A 23593-nucleotide genomic window follows, 5' to 3' on the forward strand; every position below is an offset into this window, starting at 1 on the left:
ATTACTATGGGAAAGATATGTTGTCAGAAGCCATAGGGGTCCAAAAATGAGTAAGATGCAGCGTACCATCTGTGCTTTCATGAAGATGAGGACATAAAGAATGCAATGAAAGTAGCTCCGGGAAGTGAGTACGCAGAGCAGAGCAATATAATTGTCAGTTCAGGGCAAGAGAATATTAAAAGGAAAAGGCAGCTGGTCACAGTGGTGCATGACTATAATCCCAGTACTTGGGAGGCTGAGATAGGAGGGTCATAGGTGTGGGGCTAGTCTCAGAAACTTAGCAAGACCTATTTTAAAATAAAAAAAAAACCCATGGCCGAGGCTACAGCTTGGAGGTAGAATGCTCCTTGGTTTAAGCCTCAGTATCAATCAATCAATCAATCAGTCAGTCAAGGAAACTGTAAGAGTGAGTATAGAAAATTGGGAAGACATTCAACTGAGATGATGCCTGAGTGAAGGCCACACTTACCTCACTTGAGAAATTTAAGATCAATCCTGTCTACAGAGTGGTACATCTTAGATTGGATCAAGATGTTTGGGGTAGAAAAAGTTTCTAGTAGATTTTGCAGTAAATTACAAGTTTGTTTTTTTAACTTAGGACATTTTATGTTATTGGAAGAAATTAAAAGAAATTCAGTGTTTGATCAAATAAATCTTGTGGCCCTTGTAGATATACCCAGAACTAATAGCTCTCACTATTGAAGACCTACTCTGTTACAGACACTAATCATGTGCAATTTCATTTATTTCTTTCATAACATTTATGAATTAGGGTCTGAGAAAATAAGCATATGGGATTTTAGCTAAAATTTCTAGATCATGTGAGGTGCATATTAAGTAGCTTACATAAATTATCTGATCCAATCTTCATGATAACTATAAGAGAAAAGTTCTATTTTTAGTATCATTTTATCCATGAAAGAACTGAGATTTTATGAGATTGAGAACACTGCCTACCTTCACATAACTAATAAGGGTTGGAAAAGGCATTAAAATAGGAGTCTTTTTTTCTGAAACCCATAAACCCATCTCGTAATCTACTGAGCTCATGAGAGTGTACAGAGGAGATTTAGGTGTAAAGAGCAATAAAATATTATCATGTGTTTGTTTTGACACATTCTCCAATAGAAGGAAATAATAATCTGTCAAAGGACTAAGAAAGAGAAATGTAAGTGTGTGTGTGTGTGTGTGTGTGTGTGTGTGTGTGTGTGTGTGTGTAGATCGTTGGGTTGTTTGGTGGTTACACGGTGGTGTAACCCTATCCAGTCAGAGCTTCTAAGAAGAGCCTATCTATCATCTTGGTGTGTTTTCCCTTTACCACTACCTCTCCATGTGATCTCAAAGATGAGGATATATAAACCAGGCCTGAGTTCAGTAGAAGCTGTGGTCCTTTTAAAACCCTGAGTCTTCTTTAAGAATATCAAATTGGATCAAGTAACAAATTTTATTTGTTAGTGTGCTGATTTGTTTACTCCTTCATGCTGTCATGGTGTTGCTGTGTTAGAGGCCCTGTGCTATGTGCTGTCACTACAGAGGAAGCAGAGTGGCATGGCCTTGGGTCTTGCTCCAAACATGGCAAGAGGCGTTGGGAAACCTGAGGCCATGGAAACTTGATCACTACATTCTTCCCAAAGTCCAGTCAATTATATACTAAAACGATAATCCTCAGAAATAATTCTTACTTACTATCTAATAATTGCTTATCATAGTAGCAGGACTTGTGCATCATCTATCATATTCATAAGTGAGGAACTAAATTTATATATGCAATAAATAGTAAATAAACAGGTCAGCAGAGATATTGCCTGTGGTAACAGTGAGTGTATGGCTCTTGTCCACCTCTGTATATCTACACATCAACTCTATGTGACCTTAATACATGTTTGTTTTGGTGCTCCTTAAAAGGAAAAATGTTTCTTAAGAATATGATATATCTTAAAAATCTCTATTTTCTCAGTAGCTATCACCATTCTTGGCACTTCATGCATGCTCAGTAATTGTTCATTGGGTGAAATTGAATTTAGTCCAAAGAAGCCAATGCTTTGATATCTCTGATTCAGCCTTTGTTATGATATGTGAAATGAGGATGTATAAAAATTCATTCACCTTGGAGTTTGCTATGATCTTAGCCCTGATGAAATTACAAAGGTGGTGAATAACCAAAAAAAAAAAATCAGAGAAATCATAACTTAAGATTCCAGTTAAGGAACATTAAAACATGGAATAGTTCACATGTGTTATTCATGAAAATTCTTTATTCAGGAGATAAAAATTCATCTCAAAATCAAATTAGACCATCATCTAGGCAGGTGGTTGCTTAGCACCAAAGGGGGAGAAAGGCAGTAAAATTAACAAAAGTCTATTGAAGAGAAAAATATGTAAAAAGTATTTCAAGCTTAGGAAGTTAGAACTTTAAGTACCAAGTTTAATTTTCATGGGATGAAGGTCACTCTTTTCACTCAACTGCCAAATGATGCTAGGAAGGCTACATGCCCAGAACAGTGCAAGACAATGTGTGGCATTCACTTGATTTTCTGGCCACCATAGAAACCTACTAGCTGTCATCACAGAGCCATCAGGTTTAGAAGAATCATCACATATTTAAACAGAAACATATCTCTCTAAACTGGAAATTCCATTTTGTTTTTTTTTGGTCCTCTAAGTCTACAAAAATGCCAGTCCTCTCACTCGTCTGGTTATCAAGGTTACTATGGTTATCAAGGAGACTCTAAATTATTATCAGGACCGGGCTTGAAATAATAGGGACTTCTATCATGCTGCTGTCCAGAACTCAAAACTATCAGGAGCACAGAACATTACCAGGGTACTTAAATGTCACAGGAGGTATTATTTGTCAAAAAAGAATATATTTTGTAAAATATTTACTTCAGGAAGAAAACTTCACTAATGAAATTCATAAATTAAAAAAGAATTATTGTGAATAGAGTGAGACCACCAAGGAAAGTTCATGCAACAGTGGACTATCATTAAAACCCATTCCAAGAAGAAAATGGGAGCCATCCACCACAGTTTTTATTTTGCTGAGTGAGGATGTACAAGATTATGGCTACGGGAGAATTACTATAGATACTCCTCAGTTCTTTATCAATGAATAAGCAATCACTCTAATAAATATGGAAAAAATACTGAAAGAATGCTGTACTTGTCTACTGGTTTGAAAAGGCACTAAATGTTCGTGAATGTCATTGCCTGGACTTATGTACTTCTGTTAAAATTAAGGTATTCTTAGTTCTTCTATCTCATCCTTTGCATTATAATCTTGGCCAAGGGAGGTTATAGAATATCTTTTTTTTTCATTTTTAAACACACTTTATTGCTATATTGGAATTATCCATCTTAGCTAGGTTCAAAGTGATACAAATACTTGCTGTGTTTCCATCTGGACACCACCCCACTACCCCCATACATGTTAGCGAGATTGGTTAGGATACATTCACATATGAACATAATATTATTTAAACTGTTTTCTTAAACTCATCTCCATTTACCCCTCTCTAGTTCCCTCTCCTAATCCTCTTCCACTATAGAATATCTTGTTTTAGGGGTCATGGAAAGAATAGTGATCATCGTCTCCTACTAATGAGAAAATAGACACTGGACCACTCAGATGTCTGTCCTTATCTCCCACACTGACTCGTGTGATTCCATGTTCTAAATGCTCAGGGATTAAGGTTGAAATGCTGCTTTACCCATGCTAAAAATTCTTCACTCTTCTATGATTTCACTAAGTCCTTTTGTAGACCTGAAGTACTTTTTTAAAAAAGCTTATATCCTAAGTGGTGCCACTCTTAGGAAGAAGATGGTTTGAATACTATAGAAGTAGGTAAGCGATATATTCTTAGACTGAAATTTAGACTCATGGAATAGACATAAGCCTCTGAGAGTTATTGTAGCTGACTAGGGAACTTTGGAATACCAATAAGGATATGCATATATTATACATACCTAAGATCTTAAAGTCAGCATATTCGATCCTAGAAATGTTAAGCAAAATTTTCATAGGTTCCCACTATGCAGTATGTACCACTAAATAAAATTCCTGTTTAAAGCACTTTCTAACAGAATTTCTTTCACCCTGAATCTTTAGATACTTATTATTAGAGTCTTGTTTTTCTGTCTTTGAAGTTTTTTTTTTTTTTTCCTCCCCGGTTTGCAGCACTTTAATAATGTGAAAGGCTTCACTCTAGAAGCACTGAAGCAAAGATAAGCTTCACAGAGCCACACAGTGAGAAAGAAAACATATCACATTAATTCAACCTTCTCTTGTTGCCCTCTTTCTATCAACTAAAGAAAGTTAAAAACAAACACACAAATAAAAAAAATCTGATGGAAGCATACAGATATAGCATTTGAAGGATTTTTTCTCTTCTTACTTTTGCATGTGCCAAATAAAATCTTCCATAACTCTGTTACTAAGGCTTTCTGACATCAAGTCTTTTCTGTGAGTCATTAAGTTGCTGAAACAAAAAAAAAAATTAAATTTAGTTGAGGACTGTTTGATAATGCAGTAACATGGCAAAATGTGATTAACCAATTAGGTTATGTAATTGAATAGTCAAAATATGCTCTGAGTGAGTGGTGGACACAGGTTAGTCCCTTGTTGTTACCATTTTGTATTCCTACTAATTACAAATACAATTACACCTTCAGTTGGTAATAGGATTTCCACATTCCTTTGAGAAGAGAATCCACAAATGTCTATTGTAAATCAAATAAATGCTTCATTCATTCATTTGTTTCTTTTTTCTTTTTCTTTCTTCAATTTTCTCTGGTTGGACACTATTTTAGATAAAATAACCAGGTATCTGGTTCTTAATTCCACAGAGCTCTCAATCTGCAAGGAGTATTTTTGTTTATTTTATTTTATTTTATTTTATTTTATTTTATTTTATTTTATTTTACAGTACTGGAACTAGAACCCAGTGGCATTCTACCTTTGAGCTGCACCTCCAGCCCTTTTCTTTACTCTTTATTTTGAAACCAGGTCTCACTGAGTTGCAAAGGGCCTCAATAAGTAGCTGAGACTGTTCACAGTCCGTGATCCTCTAGTCTCAGCCTCCCGCATGTTGGGATTACAAGTGTGCACCACAATACCTGGGTATGCAAGGAGTATTTTTAAATTCTTCTAAAAATATAAAACTATACTAAAGTTAGACACCTAAAAATTTGGTTTTGTGGGTAAAAGATAGTCTCACTATCTGATTCCTAAATTCTAGTGATATTGCCAATAGGCATATTTGTATATGGGATTAGGTAAGGGTCCAATTTTATTCTTTTCCATGTAATTATTATTTTTCAACAATATTTAGTTAAAAGATTATTCCCACCACCAAATGTTCGTGGAAACCTTGTCAAAAATAACTTGACAATATAGGGAAGAATTTAGCTCTAGGCTTTTATTTAACTCCAATGGTTTATATATCTGCCTTTAGAATAGTACTACACTGTTTCAATTATTGTAGCTTTATATGGTTTGAAATCAGAAAATATACATCTTCTAGCTTTGTTCTTTTTCAAGATCGTTGTGGGTACCTAGAGTCCATATTCCATATTAGGATAGATTTTTTTTCTGAAAAATAAATATATAAATATATGATAGTTTCACCTAAAAAATAGAAAAAAATAGATTCTCTGGTAAGAAAGAAAGCAAAAAGAAATATTGAAATGTTATCTTTAAGTAATCAAAAGCTTGGTATCAGACCAATGAAACTGTTATGTGAGATTATCATTTTTAATTTTGGATAAATTGTTATAATACTAGATGTCAATCACTAAGCCAAGCATGGGAGGGAGGGATAGGGAGAGAATGGGGTGGGGATCGGGTGGGGGCTGACTGGGCAATGTGTGCATGTATGTCTACAAAAGTATGTATCCCACTATGATATATGAATACAGTGCACCAATTAAAAATAAAAAAATAAATTAAAAAAAAAGAAAAGAAATAGCCAATTTGAGGATGTTCTTACTTCAGAGATGTTGCCTGACTAAGAACAAATCTGTGATTGATAAAAAAAATATAATTTGATATTCATGGGATTATTTTAAAGCAGATCTTCATAATTATTTATGCATATTTGTTTAATTCTAAAGTCCTTGGCTATATTTAAAATGCATTTGTCTTCCCATGTAAACTAAAATCTGCTCAAGGGTTGGTTGGATAGTTAAAGCTATTTCTCATTAAGAATCTTGAAGTGTGTCCTACTTTGCATTTTTCTTTTTGCTGCTAACATGGGCATAGTTACATGGTCCAGGGCTCCCTAATACATAGAATAGAAAAAATAATGGAAATAAATTACCTGAAGTTGGGTCAATGATGAAAAGACATTTAATAGATGACAGAGTCACTCTTAATGCTGTTTTCCTACTAAAAAAAAATGCCATAAAGTTGTGCTGCCAGATGGTCATGGTGGCACATGCCTGTAATCCCAATGTTTTGGAAGTTGAGACAGGAGGATTGCATGTTCATGAAAGACTCAGCAAAACAAAAATTTAAGAAAACAATGTCCAGGAACATAGCGTGGTGGTAGAACACCCCTGGGTTCAATCAATCCCTAGTACCATAAAAAAGTTGTACCTTCATTATCACTTATTTTAAGGTCATATTTTAATGTTCACTTATGAAATGAAAAAAAAAAGATTTTAAGGCTGTATTTTCACTGTATTTAAGACTGTATTTAAGAAATAATTCACATTATAATATGCCCCTAGATATTTTGTTCTTTAAAAACTCATTATTCGTATTTTGAATTGTTCCCTATCCCTGCAAAAAAGTTTTCACAAAATCCTAAAGGGATGTAATACTCCTTATTTTGTAGTATTTCATATATTTTCATTAGCATGTATTATATTTCATTTGGAAGAAAACATATAGCCACAAACACCAAGAAAATACAGCTTTATCATAACCAGAATGAAAAGTAAGCTCTCAAGTAGTTTTTAAAAGGCAACATCTTCTCAAATTTTATTTAATATTTCTTTTTTCTATTTATAGGTCAATGGGACAGAAATTGAATATGAATTTGAAGAAATTACATTGGAAAGGGTAAGAAAAACATTCAAAGCCCAATTTTTGTATTTCATATTCTAGGTCCTCATTAGTTATCTTGTGAAATTAAACAGTTGTATTTTATAAACTGGAAGCTTTCTATAGAACTCACAATGAGAATATTACAAAAATGCTTGTAGTGGAGAGCAATGAGACATCAGACCATTTAATCAGAATGTTCAGTTCATAAATTGTATTGCCAGTTGTTGGGAATATTAATGGAAAAGACAGAAACGTTCCCCAGACTTATGTAGTACTTTATACTTAATGTTTTTATTATTAGTGTTTTGGCCATATATTTCTAAGCTCTGTTACAAGATACTGTCATTTATGTAATATTGATGTTATCATTAGAACTACAGTTATCATGCATATTTTATTTAGTAAAAAAAAAGTGATAAGTTTTAAAAATCATGCCCATAGGGTAAAACACAGCAACCTTGCAGAGCTCTGCAGAAATGCTGAAAGGAGCTTGGCAAAGTCTCATGATAAATAAAGGAAACCATGAAATTTTATAAAGTAGTAAAAGATAAAGACCCTCTAGGGAAAAAAAAATGACCAACAGGCATTAACAGGACATTTATGATAAAAGAAAAGGCTAATAAATGTATCAGAACCTATTCATCCTCATTAAGAGACAAGCACACAGTGTTAGATCCATAAATTAGACTTATATAAAATACACAAAGAATGTTCATATCAGTGTTGTTTAAAATAGGCAAGTCTGAAAAAGGCGTTTAATAATGTTAGGATATATCCTTACAGAACAAATTATATTGTTATATTTAAACAATAGTTTAAAATATTTAATTCCAAGGATATGAAGCCTATCTAGATTATAGTATTATGTCAGAATCAAGTTTTAAAATGGTATTAAATATGATCTAATAAACACAAAGGTATAAATATATAATATACATATATAGATATACATGCATAATGCCTAGATGAATAAACACCAAAATGTTTAAAGTAGCTGCATTTCTTTAAGGCTTTCAGGGTAATATCCAGATCTTAGTTTTGGTTATAATTTTCTAAACCATCTATAATAAATATATGTATACATTTATGTATAATAAGAAATAAAAATATAATTATTTTAAGCCATTGTTGAAGCTTGAATTAAGACTCTAGACCTAGACTTTAATTCATATCTCGTTTAATTTACTGCTTATTTACTTTCCTAAGTCAGAGAATTTAGTATGTTCAGTCTAACTTTTACTGGGTGTGATTAGTTTTAAAAGAAGATTTACTTGCCGGGCGTGGTGGCGCACGCTTGTAATCCCCGCGCTTGGGAGGCGGAGACAGGAGGATCGCGCAGGTTCGAAGCCAGCCGTGCGCTGGTTTAAGAGACCCTGTTTCCAAAATGAAAATGTAAAAGTAGGTCTGGGAGTGTAGCCCCGAGGTAGAAGGGCTTCCAGGAACCCCAGTACCACCAAAAAAAAAAATAATAATAAAATAAAATAAATAAATAAATAAAAGAAGATTTACATTAAAAGCTACGTGTTTGACAGATGGGGTCTTTAATACTTCCATTATGGACTTTGATAAACTTTTAATGGCATGCTAAATAGAGAAAAGTAAGAATTATGGAAAATTATCCCAAATTGAAAAAACAATTATTAATGACTAAACTCTCCAGAATCGGTTATATGATTTGTATGTGTGGTATGGTGCCAAATGGAAATATAGAACTCTTCTAAATGAAGTACTGAACAGCAGTCACTGACTCTTCTATTCCAACAATTACATATACAAGTATCTTGAATAGACTATCATTTAGTTACCCCAGTTTTAGAGGCCAAAAATAATTATGTGAATTACTTTAATAATAATAAAGTGAGTGTTGGAGTGAGAGAGGACGTTCAGTAGGAGTTGGATAATTGTGGATTCTTGGCTGGGTTTGGATGCTTACCAGCTTCCTAATCTTGAGCATTTAACCTCCCTCCCTTGCTGCCTGCCCTTGGGTCTCCATTTATACTATGAACCTCATCGCTGCTGTTAACTGTACCCCTCCCAAAGCCTCTATGTCAAGCACCATGTTTGAATGGTACCTCCTCTCTATTTACATATAACTTAATAGTCACTTCTCTTCAACAGTTCTTCAACCCCCACAGGAAACTTGAATACTGACTTCACCCATTTTCCTTGTTTTTCCCCCTTTATGCCTTGTGTTCCCTCCCCACCTAGATGATATTGTATTAACTAGTTCATCTATATTTTTCTCTCAGAGTCTTAACTTTTTCCTCCCTCCTCTCTTCCTTCTTATGCTTATCCAGCAAACTACCAGCCCTGGTTAACTTTCTGTGGTTAAACCCTCACATTCTTACTTATCTCACGCCAGCACCTGAGTAACTGAACATGGCTGGATAAACATTTAGTCACCACATTAAAACTTTTAGCATTTACTCGAGTAAATTTGAAAAATCACTCTTTCTCTGAGACCACAATTTTACATCTTATTTAATCTCTTCAAATTAAAAAGTTCCTTCATCTTTACGTGTAACTTTTAACCTTCTGTAATTTTACCTCGAGGAGGTCCAAGCAATCAAATGAAAACCATCCCACTTTCCTATAACCAGGTCTGCCATTGTACTCTCCCTGGATAGTAAAGGAATTTTCCTATTTCTTCACTTATGACCTGGACTTTACACTCTCTTATTCATTGGATGACTTTGCTTCTGCAGTCACCTTCTCTCATTTCTGTACTACCAGTCATTTTCATACTTTTCCTGAATAACTTGAATACAAACATGATCTCTCTCCTTAAAAATAAAGAAAAGAAAAGAAAATCCTGGCATAGTGGCATATGCCAGTAATCCCAGTACTTTGGAGTCTGAGACAGGAGGATCATAGTTTCATTGCCAACCTTTACAACTTAGTGAGATCCTGCTTCAAAATAAAATAATAAAATAGGGCTGAGGGTGTACCTCAGTGTTAGACTGCCCCTGAAATCAATTATTAGGACCACATAGACACACAAAATAAATCACTGTCATTTCACCCAGAGTTCCCCTTCTACCATTACCTCATTTTTTTATTATTTAGATTTTAAAATATTCCTCAGAACCTTGTGGGTTGACAATGAAGCCAGGTTAGGAAACAAGATTTTCCCTCTCGAAGGTATAACAGGTTCCATATTGCTCAGTGCAAGCATCAATTCCTAGTCCTGACTTCTCAGGAGCATTCCATGCAGCCCTCATTGCCTCCTCATCAAAGATGGTATCTTTTTTAACTTCTAGAACAAACACTCTCAGATCTCTCACAACCTCATTGGCTGCCCTGTTTCAGCCTCCTTGCTGACTATCTTGTCCCACATAGACAGTGAGCAGACATCTTCTCAACCTCCCCACCTTCCCTAGATGATCTCATCCAGACCCATGGTTCTAAATGCCAGCTCTCCACACACCACTCACAACTCAGAAGCTGTCACCTCCCAGATGAACTCAGTGTGTTAACTAAGTGTCCAGCTGGCATCTTTGCTTCCACATCAAAAAGGCCTTTCCCCCCGCTCCCCTCCCCTCAGAGCCAAAGTTGTTCTGCCCTGAGATTTCTTATCTTAGCTGATTGATTCTGTAATTTCCTTAATATCATGTCAGAGAGAATTTTACAAAAAGTCTTACTTATTCTTTTTTCTCAGCATCATGAGAACATCCCACTGGGGATTCCATACAAATACATTTCAAAATCAGATAGCTCTTAACGTCTTCTCTGATAACAGATCCTACCCCAAACCCAAACCCATGTCATTCCAGGCCCAGATCACTCTAATAGCTGCAATTTGCAACACTGTTCTCCCTTAATTAACCAGAGCAATGTTTTCCAAAACATAAACCAGGAAACCACCTTGATTCTTGAAATTCTCCAAAAGGTGAGAATTATACCTATTATCATCACCCACAGTCCTCGTACCATGTCATCCCTGCTCCGTTCTCAACATCATGTCCTTACCATCGACTCCACGGATCTCACTCCAACCACACTGACCTTGCTGCTCCTCCAAATCCCAAGCTCTTCCCACCTACAGTTCTCCATAAAGGCCATTCCATCTGCCTGGAAAAGTCTTCCTTTAGGTCTTTCCATGAATTGTTCCTTTTCCATTTAAGATATGTTCAATGTAGTTTTGATTTGCATCTCCCTGATGGCCAGTGATGTAGAACATCTTTTCATGTATCTATTGGCCCTTTGTATCTCTTCTTTTGTGAAGCGTCTATTTAGTTCATTTGCCCATTTCTTGATTGGGCTGTTTGTTTTGCTAGTGTAGAGTTTTTTGAGCTCTTTGTATATTCTGGGTATTAGCTCATTATCAGAATGGTGGCTGGTGAAGATCCTTTCCCATTCTGTCAGCTTCCTCTTTAGGTTATTGATAGTTTCCTTTGATGAGAAGAAACTTTTTAGTTTGATGTTATCCCACTTGTTTATTCTTGCTTTAATTTCCTGAGCTTTCATCTAACCCAAGTCAGAGTGGTAAGCATAAAGAAATCAAACAACAACAAATGTTGGCGAGGATGTGGGGAAAGAGGAACTCTTTTACACTGTTGGTGGGAATGCAAACTAGTTCAACCACTATGGAGATCTGTGTGGAGATTCCTAAGAAAGGTGGGAATAGATCCATCATATGATCCAGCTATACCACTCCTGGGTATCCTTCCAAAGGGGTTGAATTCAGAGAAATACAGCAACATATGTATTGTGCTGCTATGAACATACCTATGTTCATAGCAGCACAATTTGTAATAGCCAAAATATGGAACCAACCCAGACCACCATCAACAGATGAATGGATAGAAAAACTGTGGGAAATACACACAATGGAATTCTATTCAGCCATAAAGAAGAACAAAATTATATCATTTGCAAGAAGATGGAAAGCCCTGGAGAATATTATGTTAAGTGAGATCAGCCAAGCACAGAAGGAGAAGGTACATATGTTTCCTCTAATATGCCCAAACTAGGAAACACAGAGAATACCAGTGGGACTCCAGATAATGGAGGGGAAATACCAGCAAAGTTTGAATGGAAAGATAGGAGAGGAGGAAGGCTGATCTTGATTAATGAGGGTCTACATCTGAACATGTGTAAAATTATGAATAAGACATGGTTAACCTAGACAACCATTGGTGGGAGGGGGAAGGGAAAACGGGGGTAGGGGGAGAGGGCACCAAATATAGTTTAAATGTATACTATTTATGTTCAATAAAAAATTGTTAAAAAATAAATAAATAAAATAAAACAACCCCCCCAAAAATTAAAAAAATAAAGATATGCTCAAATTTTACTTACACTGAAAATCTTCTCCATTCACCCCACTTAGATTAGTACCAACATTTCTAGTATTCTTTTTCATAATCCACAGATTTATTACTATTTAATGATACTTTTAATATCTGGCATGAATATATTTTATTTTGTTAATGTCTGTCTCAATATATATTATATATAATCTGTCTAAAATAGTCTCTGGAATATAATATAAATTCGGGAAAAACATGGCATATAAGTGTGTTATGCTGGCTTTACCACTGGAAGACAGTGAAGTAGACACACATGGCCTCTTTGAGTGCAGGTCTTAAATCCTGGCACCACCACACACTGGTCAAGTGACCTTCAACTGTAACTCTCTATATCTCAATATTCATATCTGAGAATCATGCTAAAGTGTTTGCAATGACCTTGCAGGGCTCTGTGATGAATGAATAATGTAAAGGCTCAGAACAGCATGCACAATTATTTCTTAATATTTTCTTTGGATGATATGACAGTTCCCACAATTCTTATTTATCAGTATTGATGAGGAAGCTTATTAACACATAGCTTTCCGGTCTCAATGAGCAACTTTGATGCAACCGACAAGAAGTGTTTCTAAGCTGCTTTGTTTTCATTGTTATTGCTACTTTGTTAGATGTCATTCAACCAGTGGTAAAGAAGTTATGGTCCTTATTAAATACATTTATATTTTATATTTTTCTACATTTAATGTTTATAATATTTAACTTAATAACAAACTGATCACATTTAGTAACATACTTGCGAGGTGAATATGACTGAATTCACCTTGCGAGGTGAATATGGCTAGCTACATTTTACACTTTAGGATGCTAAGACTAAGACTTTAAACTCCTTGTCAAAAGTCACATAGGCAAGCCAGGCATGCTGGTGGGTGCCTGTAATCACAGTACTTGGGAGGTTGAGATAGAAGAAGGGCAAGTTTGAGGCCAGCCTAAGCAACTTGGTGAGATCTTCAGCAACTTAGTAAGACCATGTTTCCAAATAAAAAAATAAATAAAACAACGCTTGGGATGTAGATAAGAAGTGGAATAAATACCCCTGTGTTCAATTCCCAGTATGAGAAAATAAAAAATTCATAGAGGTGAAAGTGAGAGTATGCATAAGGGATTGAGTTAGGATTCAGCCCCATGCCAACAGGTTCTAAAGTCTAGGCTCGATACTTCTGAGTCATACTGTCCTCGTAAGTAAGCTCCAATGTCATTTCTTCCAATGTGGCAGACTATTTTGACTTCCTTTTTGGAGCAATGTGCCTTTTATAAGTGAACACAGGAAAATAACTTACCATAATAATTGATAAATAAAATGTGTTGATTTTATAATAATATTTTTAATTTTTATTTTAATTTTTATTTTTTGGTGGTACTGGGGATGGAACCCAGGGGCCTTCTAACTCCGGGCTACACTCCAAAAACTATTTTTTATACTTTACTTGGAAACAGGGTCTCTTAAGCCAGCTGAGGCTGGCTTCAAACCTGCGCGATCCTCCTGTCTCAGCCTCCCAAGCATGGGGATTACAAGCATGCACCACCATGCTCAGCTATAATATTATTTTTTATTTATAATGATGGCATATAAAAGAAAATATATTGGATCATATGAATACAGATGGGTGATTCCTCTACAGCAGTATTGTCCAATGCACCACGAAGAAGGCCTCTTAGCGAGTACCAGGTACAAGTGCTCAAAGGCCTGTGGAAACATCACCTGCTCAAGGAACCGCACATCCAGGATGACTGTACTTCAGGCTATGAAGTAGGACTTAGGGGAGAGGAGAACAGATGAGAGAGGTGGAGAGGGCAGAGAACACCAATGCCATCAATCTACACCAGGGGGAGGGGTAAACTTTAAGAATAAAAGTGCCCATCATGATGTAATCATTACAATAAACCAAAAGAAATTTTTCCGTAAAAAAGTGACATCATCGTATTTGTATATTAAAAAGATCAGTATGAATTGGGTGTGGTGGCACATGCTTGTAATCCCCGTGCTTGGAAGGTGGAGACAGGAGGATCGCACAGGGTTGAAGCCAGCAAAGCTGGCTTAAGAGACCCTGTTTCCAAATAAAATATATAAAAATTGGTCTGGGAGTGTAGCCCGGAGGTAGAAGGGTTTCCAGGAACCTCAGTACCACCAAAAAAAATAAAATAAAATCAGTATGGTTGCATTATTGAATATACATGTCATATGATTCAGGGGAGGGTGCATATATGCTTCTAAGACATATAATAAATGGCTATATTTTGCCAATGGTGATGGAGATGATCATTTAAAATATGTTAGGATTTAGAGATGGGTGTGGTGGTGCACGCTTGTAATTCCAGCATTCGGGAGACTGAGACGGGAGGATTGTGGTTCGCAGACAGCCTCAGCTACTTAGTGAAGACCTCCGCAACTTGGTGAAACCCTATTTCAAAATAAAGAATAAGCCGGGCATGGTGGCATACACTTGTAATCCCCGCGCTTGGGAGGTGGAGACAGGAGGACCATGCAGGTTCAAAGCCAGCAGCGCTGGCTTAAGACACCCTGTTTCCAAATAAAAATATAAAAAATAGGCCTGGGAGTGTAGCTCAGAGGTAGAAGGGCTTCCAGGAACCCCAGTACCACCAAAAATAAATACAAAAATAAAAATAAAATAAAAGTTAGGGCAGGGGGTGTAGCTCAGAGGTCAAATGCCTCTGGGTTCCATCCCAGACCCACAAAAATAAAATAAAATAAATTAGGATTTATAGAGCAGATACTGGTGTTTTGTAGGATAGAAAAATGCTGAAGAGAGGAGGACTCAAACAGGTCAAAAGTTAAATCTTTATATTAACAAAATCTGAACCTTTCATCTGTGGACTTGGGTATTATCTCAAGTCTTCCTGATACCCTGGTCTCTTCTGGAATTAGCAAAGGTGGCTAAATAAATCTCATGCCCCTGACTGACTTACCAATTCTTCTTGTATGAAGTTAAAAGATTCTTTACTTGTAATATAATATGTATTGTGAGACGCTAGTTGACCCCCATGGATAATATATTCAACATTCCTTAGTAACCCTGACCATCATGCCTGACTACACTTCAGCAGAGATGTTGGAGTAGATATCTGTCACCTCCCACAACTCCTGTCTATCTCCTACTTGCATGAAAATAACATTTTAAATGCCTCTTGACAGCTGTAGAATGTATGAGCATGCAGAACGATTTAAATATTCTGCCTGACAAGTCAAGGATATTCTTTTGCAACTAATAAAAAAAAATCTAAGTCATTTATTTCCTCAAGTACAAATCATTGACTTTTGTTAGTTATTATTTCAACTATGCCAAAACAGATAGATTTAAATGGTAGATAGAAATAAATGATTTATTGATCTTGAAAATTTCTACAAATGAAGCATGCCTTGTATATAAGATGGTTAACTTAGGGATTTTGAAAGTCATGTTTGTGAATGGCCAGGTAAGAAGCGATTTGTTGAAATTGTCTATGAGTGTCCCCAGGTACCATATTAATTATGAAGTTATAGAATGGCCGATTTACTTATGGATTTTTGTGAAAATTTGTAAACCCAAACAGAATTAAGGATCTATTTCTTTATATAATGTAGAGGCTTTGATTTTATAAATTCCACATTTTTTCTAGGTATATTTAGTCTTTTTATTTTTTATATTTTGTGGTACTGGGAATTGAATCAAGGGGCATTTTACCTCCAAGCTACACTCCCAGCACTTTGTTTCTTAAACAAAATCTTACCAGGTTGATAAGAGTCTCACTAAGTTGCTGAGACTGGTCTTGAATTTGTGATCTTCTTGTCTCAGCCTCTCAAGTACTGTGATTACAGGTATGTGCTACCATACCCATCTAGCTATTTTCAGTTAATGGCAATAGAAATAAAAAACAGAAACAAAGTGAGTATATGATGCCATTTCATAGTCACCTTTAGCAAAATCTAATTCTAGTTTAATCATTTTTAAATAATAGATAAGTTTTCTAACTGAACTCCAGTCTTAATGTATGTTCAATTATCAGTGTGTGTGTATGTGTGTTGTGTATTTTTTTTTTTTGGAACTGGAGATTGAATCCAGGGTCACTCTATCACCAAGCTATACTCCCAGCCCTTTTTATTTTTGATTTTGAAACAAGGTCTTACTAAGTTGCTGAGGCCGTTCTCAAACCTACCATCCTCCTGTCTCAGTTTTCCATATACTAGGATTACAGGCATGTCCTAGCATGACCTACTTCAGTGTATATTTTAAATACTTTAAAATAGATGTACATACCATAGATACCACCCAAATATTGTGTGCATTTTTTATGGTGTTGGGCATTGAACCTAGGGACATTCTACAGCTGAACTATATCCTTACTCGTATTTTATTTTTTATTTTGAAACAGGAACTTGCTAAGTTGCCGAGAGTCTTGCTAAATTGCCAGGGCTGGCTTTGAACCTTAAATCCTTCTGTCTAAGCCTCCCCAGTACTGTGATTACAGGTGTGAGTCACCATACCTGGCTTAAGTATGCATTTAAACATAAACAAATGCCTTTACAGAAGATGTGTGAATTTTCATCATATTTATTTGGTTAGGCTGAAAATATTGCAAAACTTAATGGAACAAAAGTATATTTGTGTAAGTAGTAAAAATAAATGCAGATTTTTTAAATTCAGACAGACTTTGAGTACAAGTTCAGCTATTTCCTATATCACTTCAACCAAGTTATTTAATCTATTAAAGGTCTCAGTGCTCTTCCTAGAAAGTAGTTTATTAATATCTACCTCATAGCATGCATTGAAAAGTAGATATATGTAAAATACCTAAGGGTTCCTGGAACATGCTATATATTAAATATTATTAGTTAGTATAACATTTATTTATATACACAGCATACTGTTTTCAAGACCTATTTTTTTTAAAATATGTCATTTTTTTATATAACTTCAGGCTACGAATCCACACCTAATTCAAGTGGCAAATACATGCTTCTGCTTTCATGTGGATCTGTGTATATTTGTGTGTACATGTATATTTGTGGTGATACATTTTTATTGACCTCCCAAATGTAAGTATTTCCAATTATTAATACATTTTTAAAGTGTGAGGTACATAAATGGAATCTACGTTCAAATTTGCATCCATAATTTCTAGAATAATTTAACATGGTTTACAACTCTTATTCATTTTGTTAACTAATAAGAGTTTAGTTCCAGGCTAAACATGTTGTTACATTTTCTTTTCAAACTATGATATTTGCCTTAGATGCTCTGATACCTTTTTTTTTTTTTTTTTGGTGGTACTAGGGTTCCTGGAAGCCCTTTTACCTCCGGGCTACACTCCCAGACCTATTTTTACATTTTCATTTTGGAAAAAGGGTCTCCTAAGCCAATGTGCGTGGCTGGCTTCGAACCTGCGCAATCCTCCCGTCTCTGCCTCCCAAGCGCGGGGATTACAAGCATGCGCCACCATGCCCAGCCTCTGATACCTTTTTAAAGTGTCTTATTTTAATGATTCCCACCTCCATTCTATACATATGATACAGTAAGAAGTACTGTGTGTTTGTGTGTGTGTGTGTGTGTGTGTGTGTGTGTGTGTGTGTGTGTGTGTGTTAGAGCCAACTCTTCCTTTGAAAGAATGTCCTACTTCTTTGGGGACTACTCTTCTCCCCATGTCAACCATGTGACCCTGGGGAACATAACTAGTTTTAGAACCCTAATCATATAATTGACTGGCCTAGAATTACTCATTATAATTACCCCCAAAGCTAGTAAAATATAATGCTTATACCTGGGCCCTGCCAAGACCAAATGAGTAAGAACCTCTGGAGATAGAGCAAGCAACACAGATTGTTCATGAGTTATGTTCATGCACAGTTTAGAGGCTGCCACCTGAGTCAAAACAAGACAAAGTGTCTGTCCATCAGGATGTTCTACACAGGAATATGGGGGCAGAGAAGATCAGCATTCCCACTGCACCCTAAAATATGAGATAGAAGGCAGAATATAGACTTCTTGCTGGGTGGAGTAATCTCATCGGAGATAAAGAGGCTGCCTGCAGAGAGAGCCAGAGAAAAGAGATAAGAGAGGGAGAGAAGGAGGAGGAGAGTGGCTGGCAGATTCCAGTTCCTGTGCTGGATTGTGTAGTGGAATCAGCTAAATGACATTCTTCTCCTATGGCTACACGTCTTTCCCCTTTAATTCGTATTATATCCAGACTAGTTCAAAACAGGCATCTGTAACTTGCCAACAATGACCTTATACAAAGTATGTTGGAATGTATTTTAGCTATCACTATGTAAAGTTATTGGGTAGGTTATATATGAGGCTTTTGCCTCCATTGCTTGTTCTTTAAATAAATGTTGATTTTTATTCTTGAAATGTTGAGTAGCCCTCAAAGTTTCATGTGTTAAAAGCTAGGTTTGCAGGGTGGGACTATTGGGAGGGTCTTTCGGACATGGGACCTGAAGGAACGCCTTCAGATCATTGCAGGTGTGCTCTGGGAAGGAAGTTTATGTGTACACTCTTGTTAGCTCTCCTGCAACCCTTGAGTTCTCAAGAAAGGATTGATATATAAGGAGAGCTCCTGGCCCTGTCTATTCATTCTCTTTTCTTTCTACCACCATTGGAGATGAGATTGTTTCTCTCCTATATTTGTTCCCACTCTGCGGTGCCACTATCTGCAGTCCTTCCCAGAGGCCAAAACAATGCTCAACCCTCATTCACCCAGTCATGGACTTTGAACTTTCGAAAATGCAAGTTAAATCAACCTTTTCTCTTTATAAGCTAGTTCTCTCAGGTATTTTATGGCAGTAACATAAATATGACTAATTTATTGTCTTGCTTAGAGTCTTTGCCTTTTCTAAATTCTAGTCATGTCTCTAACATCTGAGATAAGATTATAAAGCATACTTCTAGAACAGTGTTGACAGGTTATAGAAAACCTTAATATCCCAAAGTTTATACATACAATCTTCTTTAAAGTAACTTATTATTGTGTTCCAACTATCAGAAATAAAAAAAAGCAATAAAAAAAGGTGGCAGGTGAAAAGAATGGCTAGTGACAGGTCTATGAATTTAGGTCTCCTCTGTCTAAAGCATTTTCTAATTTGGGAACCAGCAGGTCTTCATATGTACTGGATATCTTCTGCAGTGTTATCCATTGATCTCAGATGTTAGGAAAAAATTGGGTGTTAGAAATATAGTCTACAGACATTTGTAGAGTTATTAATCTAACTTTTCTTTAGATGTAAGCATCAAAGATTCAGGATTGAGGAAAGCCAGGTAAACATACCTCAAAGGTTTGATTTAGATGAATCAGCACAAAATGTGTCTAAGCTGAAATCCAGCTGCTGACTCCAAATGTCTCCATTTTTCTCTATAACCTTCTACCTGAATTGCCTTTCTTCTTCTATCCCACAAACCTCTGTCACCAGGTTACTAATAAGTGCTCTCTTCTATTCATTAGTCTAAGCCTTAGAGCCCTTACAGCATTGAGCTGGCCAATACATTTTCCTCTCTGAATCCCTTATTATGACATCTTTCTTTGACATGGCCCCTGATTATCACCAGCATATCTATTGCTTGCATAAAAGTACTTCTAAAACTAACAGGTTTTAGACAATATCTACAAGGAAAAGATGTCTTAGTCTGTTTTTTGTTGCCATCAGAATACTAGAGTGGGAAATTTATAAAGAAAACAAGTTTATTTAGCAGGAGGAAAAGCCAACATGCATGGGGTAGGCAGGGGACCAGAGGTGGCCTGATTCATAACAAATCCACCATAATGATAGCTTACCCACTCCTGTGATAACAGCATTAACCCATTCATTCATGAAGGCAGTGCACTTATGACCTAATCACATTTTAAACACCCCCACCTCTTATTACTGGTACAATGGAAATTCAATTTCAATGTGACTTTTGGATAATATATTCAAACTGTATCAAAAGACTTCTATAGAAATGGCAAAATTGGTCCCTCCCCACAAGCTGAGTTTTCTAACCAGAAAAGATCTATTTCCATGACTTACATCTGTACAACTTGTGGATGGCTATGGGGTTTGACAAAATTAGCTATAACGTGGGATGTCCTGGGAGTTCAGAATTCTCATAGATGTACTGGATCCCAAGGATATTTGGAATAGCAAAGATCCAGAAGGCAGTATAGAGAGAAGCTCAGCTGCCACACCTGGGCCACCATAATTTATTTATTGAGAAATGGTAAATTCTGGGATTTTGATATTTGCAACTGAATAGATGCTAGCTGGCATGGCTGCATTTCCCTGTAGCTCAATTATCTGACTAGCAGAAAGTATTGTCTCAGTCACTCATAGTACTTTTCTTCCCAACCACTTTAGCCATATCCACAGTTTTCTCATAGCTGAATTCCTTACCCACAGATATTTGGTCATCTATCCTTATACAAGGAAATGCTGTAAACATACATTGCCCTCATCTGAGTTGTCCCTCCTAGAATCCCAGTGTCCAATGTATGCTTTCTATCTAGTGAACATCTGCCACTTACCTCCCCATCTTGTTCTTTCTACTGTGTTCTTAACTGCCTTTAGAATTTGGTTTACATGTCTGCTTTCGCAAACAAAACCTTTGTGCTTTGCTGGGCGTGGTGGTGCATGCTTATAATCCCTGTGCTCAGGAGGTTGAGACAGGAGGATTACACAGGTCCAAAGCCAGCCTCAGCTACTTAGTGAAGCTCTCAGCAACTTAGTGAGATCCTGTTTCCAAATAAAATATAAAAATAGGTCTGGGAGTGTAGCCTGGAGGTAGAAAGCCTCTCAGTTCCACCCCCCAATACCACAAAAAAAAAAAAAAAAAAACCAAACCAAACAAAAACCTTTGTGTTTTGCTGGAAACAAATATAACTAAACTCTCAAAGAGTGAGTCTTTACTGATTTAGACCAATTAGCATCTTCTTCTACCCTAGACTCTATCAATGGTGGATATGAAGTCTATCCCAATACATTCTGAGACAAAGGTCCATCACCTTCTATGGGCCCCAAGTGAGGATGCTGTAACTGGAATAATGGCTTAGAGCAATTCTATGACTTGAGAGAATTTCTGCTTCTATATGAAGCCATATTTTTAAACAGCAAAATAAAACAAGAGGATGAGCAAACCGTCTTAGTGACATCTTGAAACCATGAACCAAACCATCCCCAAGACCTTTCTTCTGAATTTTTGTTACAGAAAACACTGAAGACTCTTTATTTTATAGCCAGTTTGTATCAGGGCTTTTTTTTACTTGCAGCTCAACAAAACCCTAAATTACATCCCAGGTTATGGGAATCTTTCCGAAGTGGCTTACAGACCCAACTTCTTAAACATAATTCAAAATGTTCATCTCTGAAAAATTACTTTCTGCTCATTCTTGTTCCAGTTCAAGAGAACCTCTCCCTGCTGTACCGTATCCTGAGGCCTGTTTGGGAAGTGTCTCTTTTAGTCCCTCCTTCAGTCATGACTTTCTCCTTCTGCACATGACTCTTCTTCCTTTTACTTCCTCTACAATTTTTAAAAAATTTTTCCAAAGGGCTAACTCCTAAAAACAACAACAACAACAACAACAACAACAACAACAAAATAGGAAGTCTTTGTGGCTGTTTCTGAGCTCAGTTTTTTCTACCTCCCCCTATAATGAGCATGTATTTCAGTAGGAGAATGGCAGAGAAAAAACACAAGGAGAAGAAAGAAAATCATTAGTGTCTCAATCTAATGCCTAGCTACATAGAAATGCAAGTAGAACAAATTAAAAATTATTTCAGATGTTTGAGAAATTGTCAGAATTTGTAGGTTTATGTCTCCACCATCTTTTACCCCATTAAGATATATGACTACAACTAACCAAAACAAAAATGTATATGCCGGGCGTGGTGGCGCACGCTTGTAACCCCTGCGCTTGGGATGCAGAGACAGGAGGATCGCGCTGGTTCGGTGCCAGCCTCGCCAGCTTAAGAGACCCTGTTTCCAAATAAAAAAATATAAAATAGGTCTGGGAGTATAGCCCAGAGGTAGAAGGACTTCCAGGAACCCCAGTACCACCAGAAAGAAAGAAAAAAAGAAAGAAAGAAAGAAAGAAAGAAAGAAAGAAAGAAAGAAAGAAAGAAAGACTTATAACAGAAAAATAAACTTTCTGAAATCAATTTTAAAAACACTTGTCTTTTATCCATTTACCTTGATGAGCTTGATGCATTTTTAATCTTTCAAATTATCTATCCTCTGAAGAAAAGTAATGTGTATATATATTATGAAAATACAGGCATCAGAATCTCTATGGTAAAGTACCTTATTTCAAAGTTTAAAATGTTTTGTTTTCATAGATTCAGCTTAAATCAAAGAATGAATATTTATTTACTAAGAATAATGTGGCATCACCTTACATTAAATTCAAGATTACCAGATTTGTTGTTTCTAAAATCGCTCTCTTAACTAACATGGCTCCTTCCCATTTTGATTTTAGTTGCACTAAAGAAAATTGAGAATCTAAAATTTCAAGTCCCTAAAGGGCTTAATGGAATGTGCTTTAATCCTTTTTACTTGGCATTTTATATCTGACTCTATTTTATCATTACAATAATCCCATTTAGTCTTCTAGCAAGAAATATAATATATAAACTAATTTTCCTCCAAATATTGTCAAATTATATATAATATATAATATATATTATATATTATAATATATATTACATATGATTTATTATTCTACCTCTACCTCTAAGATATACCCCTAGCCCTATTTATTTTCAAACAGTGTCTCCCTAAGTTTCTGAGAGCCTCACTAAGTTGCAACCACACCTGGCTTCATTCATATACTTTTCAATGAATATATTTTATATATACATTATATATTTATATAATCTACATTACACATATATAATATACATATATATTTCTTTCTTATCACTGCTATTTACTTGTGTCCTTAGCAGGAGCCGCTGCCGCAATACGTATATCAAGCTCTGTCATTTATTGAAGGTTGAGCCTTATATGCAATTCACCCCATTGTAGCTATTTTGAATCTTGGCAGTAAGTTTGTTATATGAGTTTATAGTCTGTATTTTATAGACAAGCAAGCTATAGTTGGAAGGATTGAAGACATTTGTCCATGGTCACACAACTGGTGTATGACAGAGCTGCTTAATCTGCCTTCAGTCATTACGAGATGCCCTCAGCAAGCGTGGAAAATATGAAGGACCTTTTGAAAATAAAATATTTATCTTCTGACCAGCTATGATGTGTTCAGATTTCCTTTAAGT

General features: G+C 36.0%; 1 protein-coding gene across 20 annotated transcripts in view; it reads left to right on the forward strand.

Moving 5' to 3' along the window:
* The window catches only part of DLG2 (discs large MAGUK scaffold protein 2), a gene marked incomplete at both ends in the record, with an annotated part of 2113672 nt that overhangs the window by 1398443 nt on the left and 691636 nt on the right, over window positions 1-23593 (forward strand). For all 20 annotated transcript variants that reach the window (XM_080704556.1, XM_080704554.1, XM_080704555.1 and 17 more), the window contains one exon: window positions 7013-7063. In XM_080704556.1, coding sequence (XP_080560682.1) covers window positions 7013-7063 — 51 coding nt within the window. The remainder of the gene's footprint in view (window positions 1-7012; window positions 7064-23593) is intronic.

The sequence above is a fragment of the Muscardinus avellanarius genome (genome assembly GCF_963383645.1).
Source record: "Muscardinus avellanarius genome assembly, chromosome: 1".
In the NCBI taxonomy this organism is placed as follows: Eukaryota; Metazoa; Chordata; class Mammalia; order Rodentia; family Gliridae; genus Muscardinus; species Muscardinus avellanarius.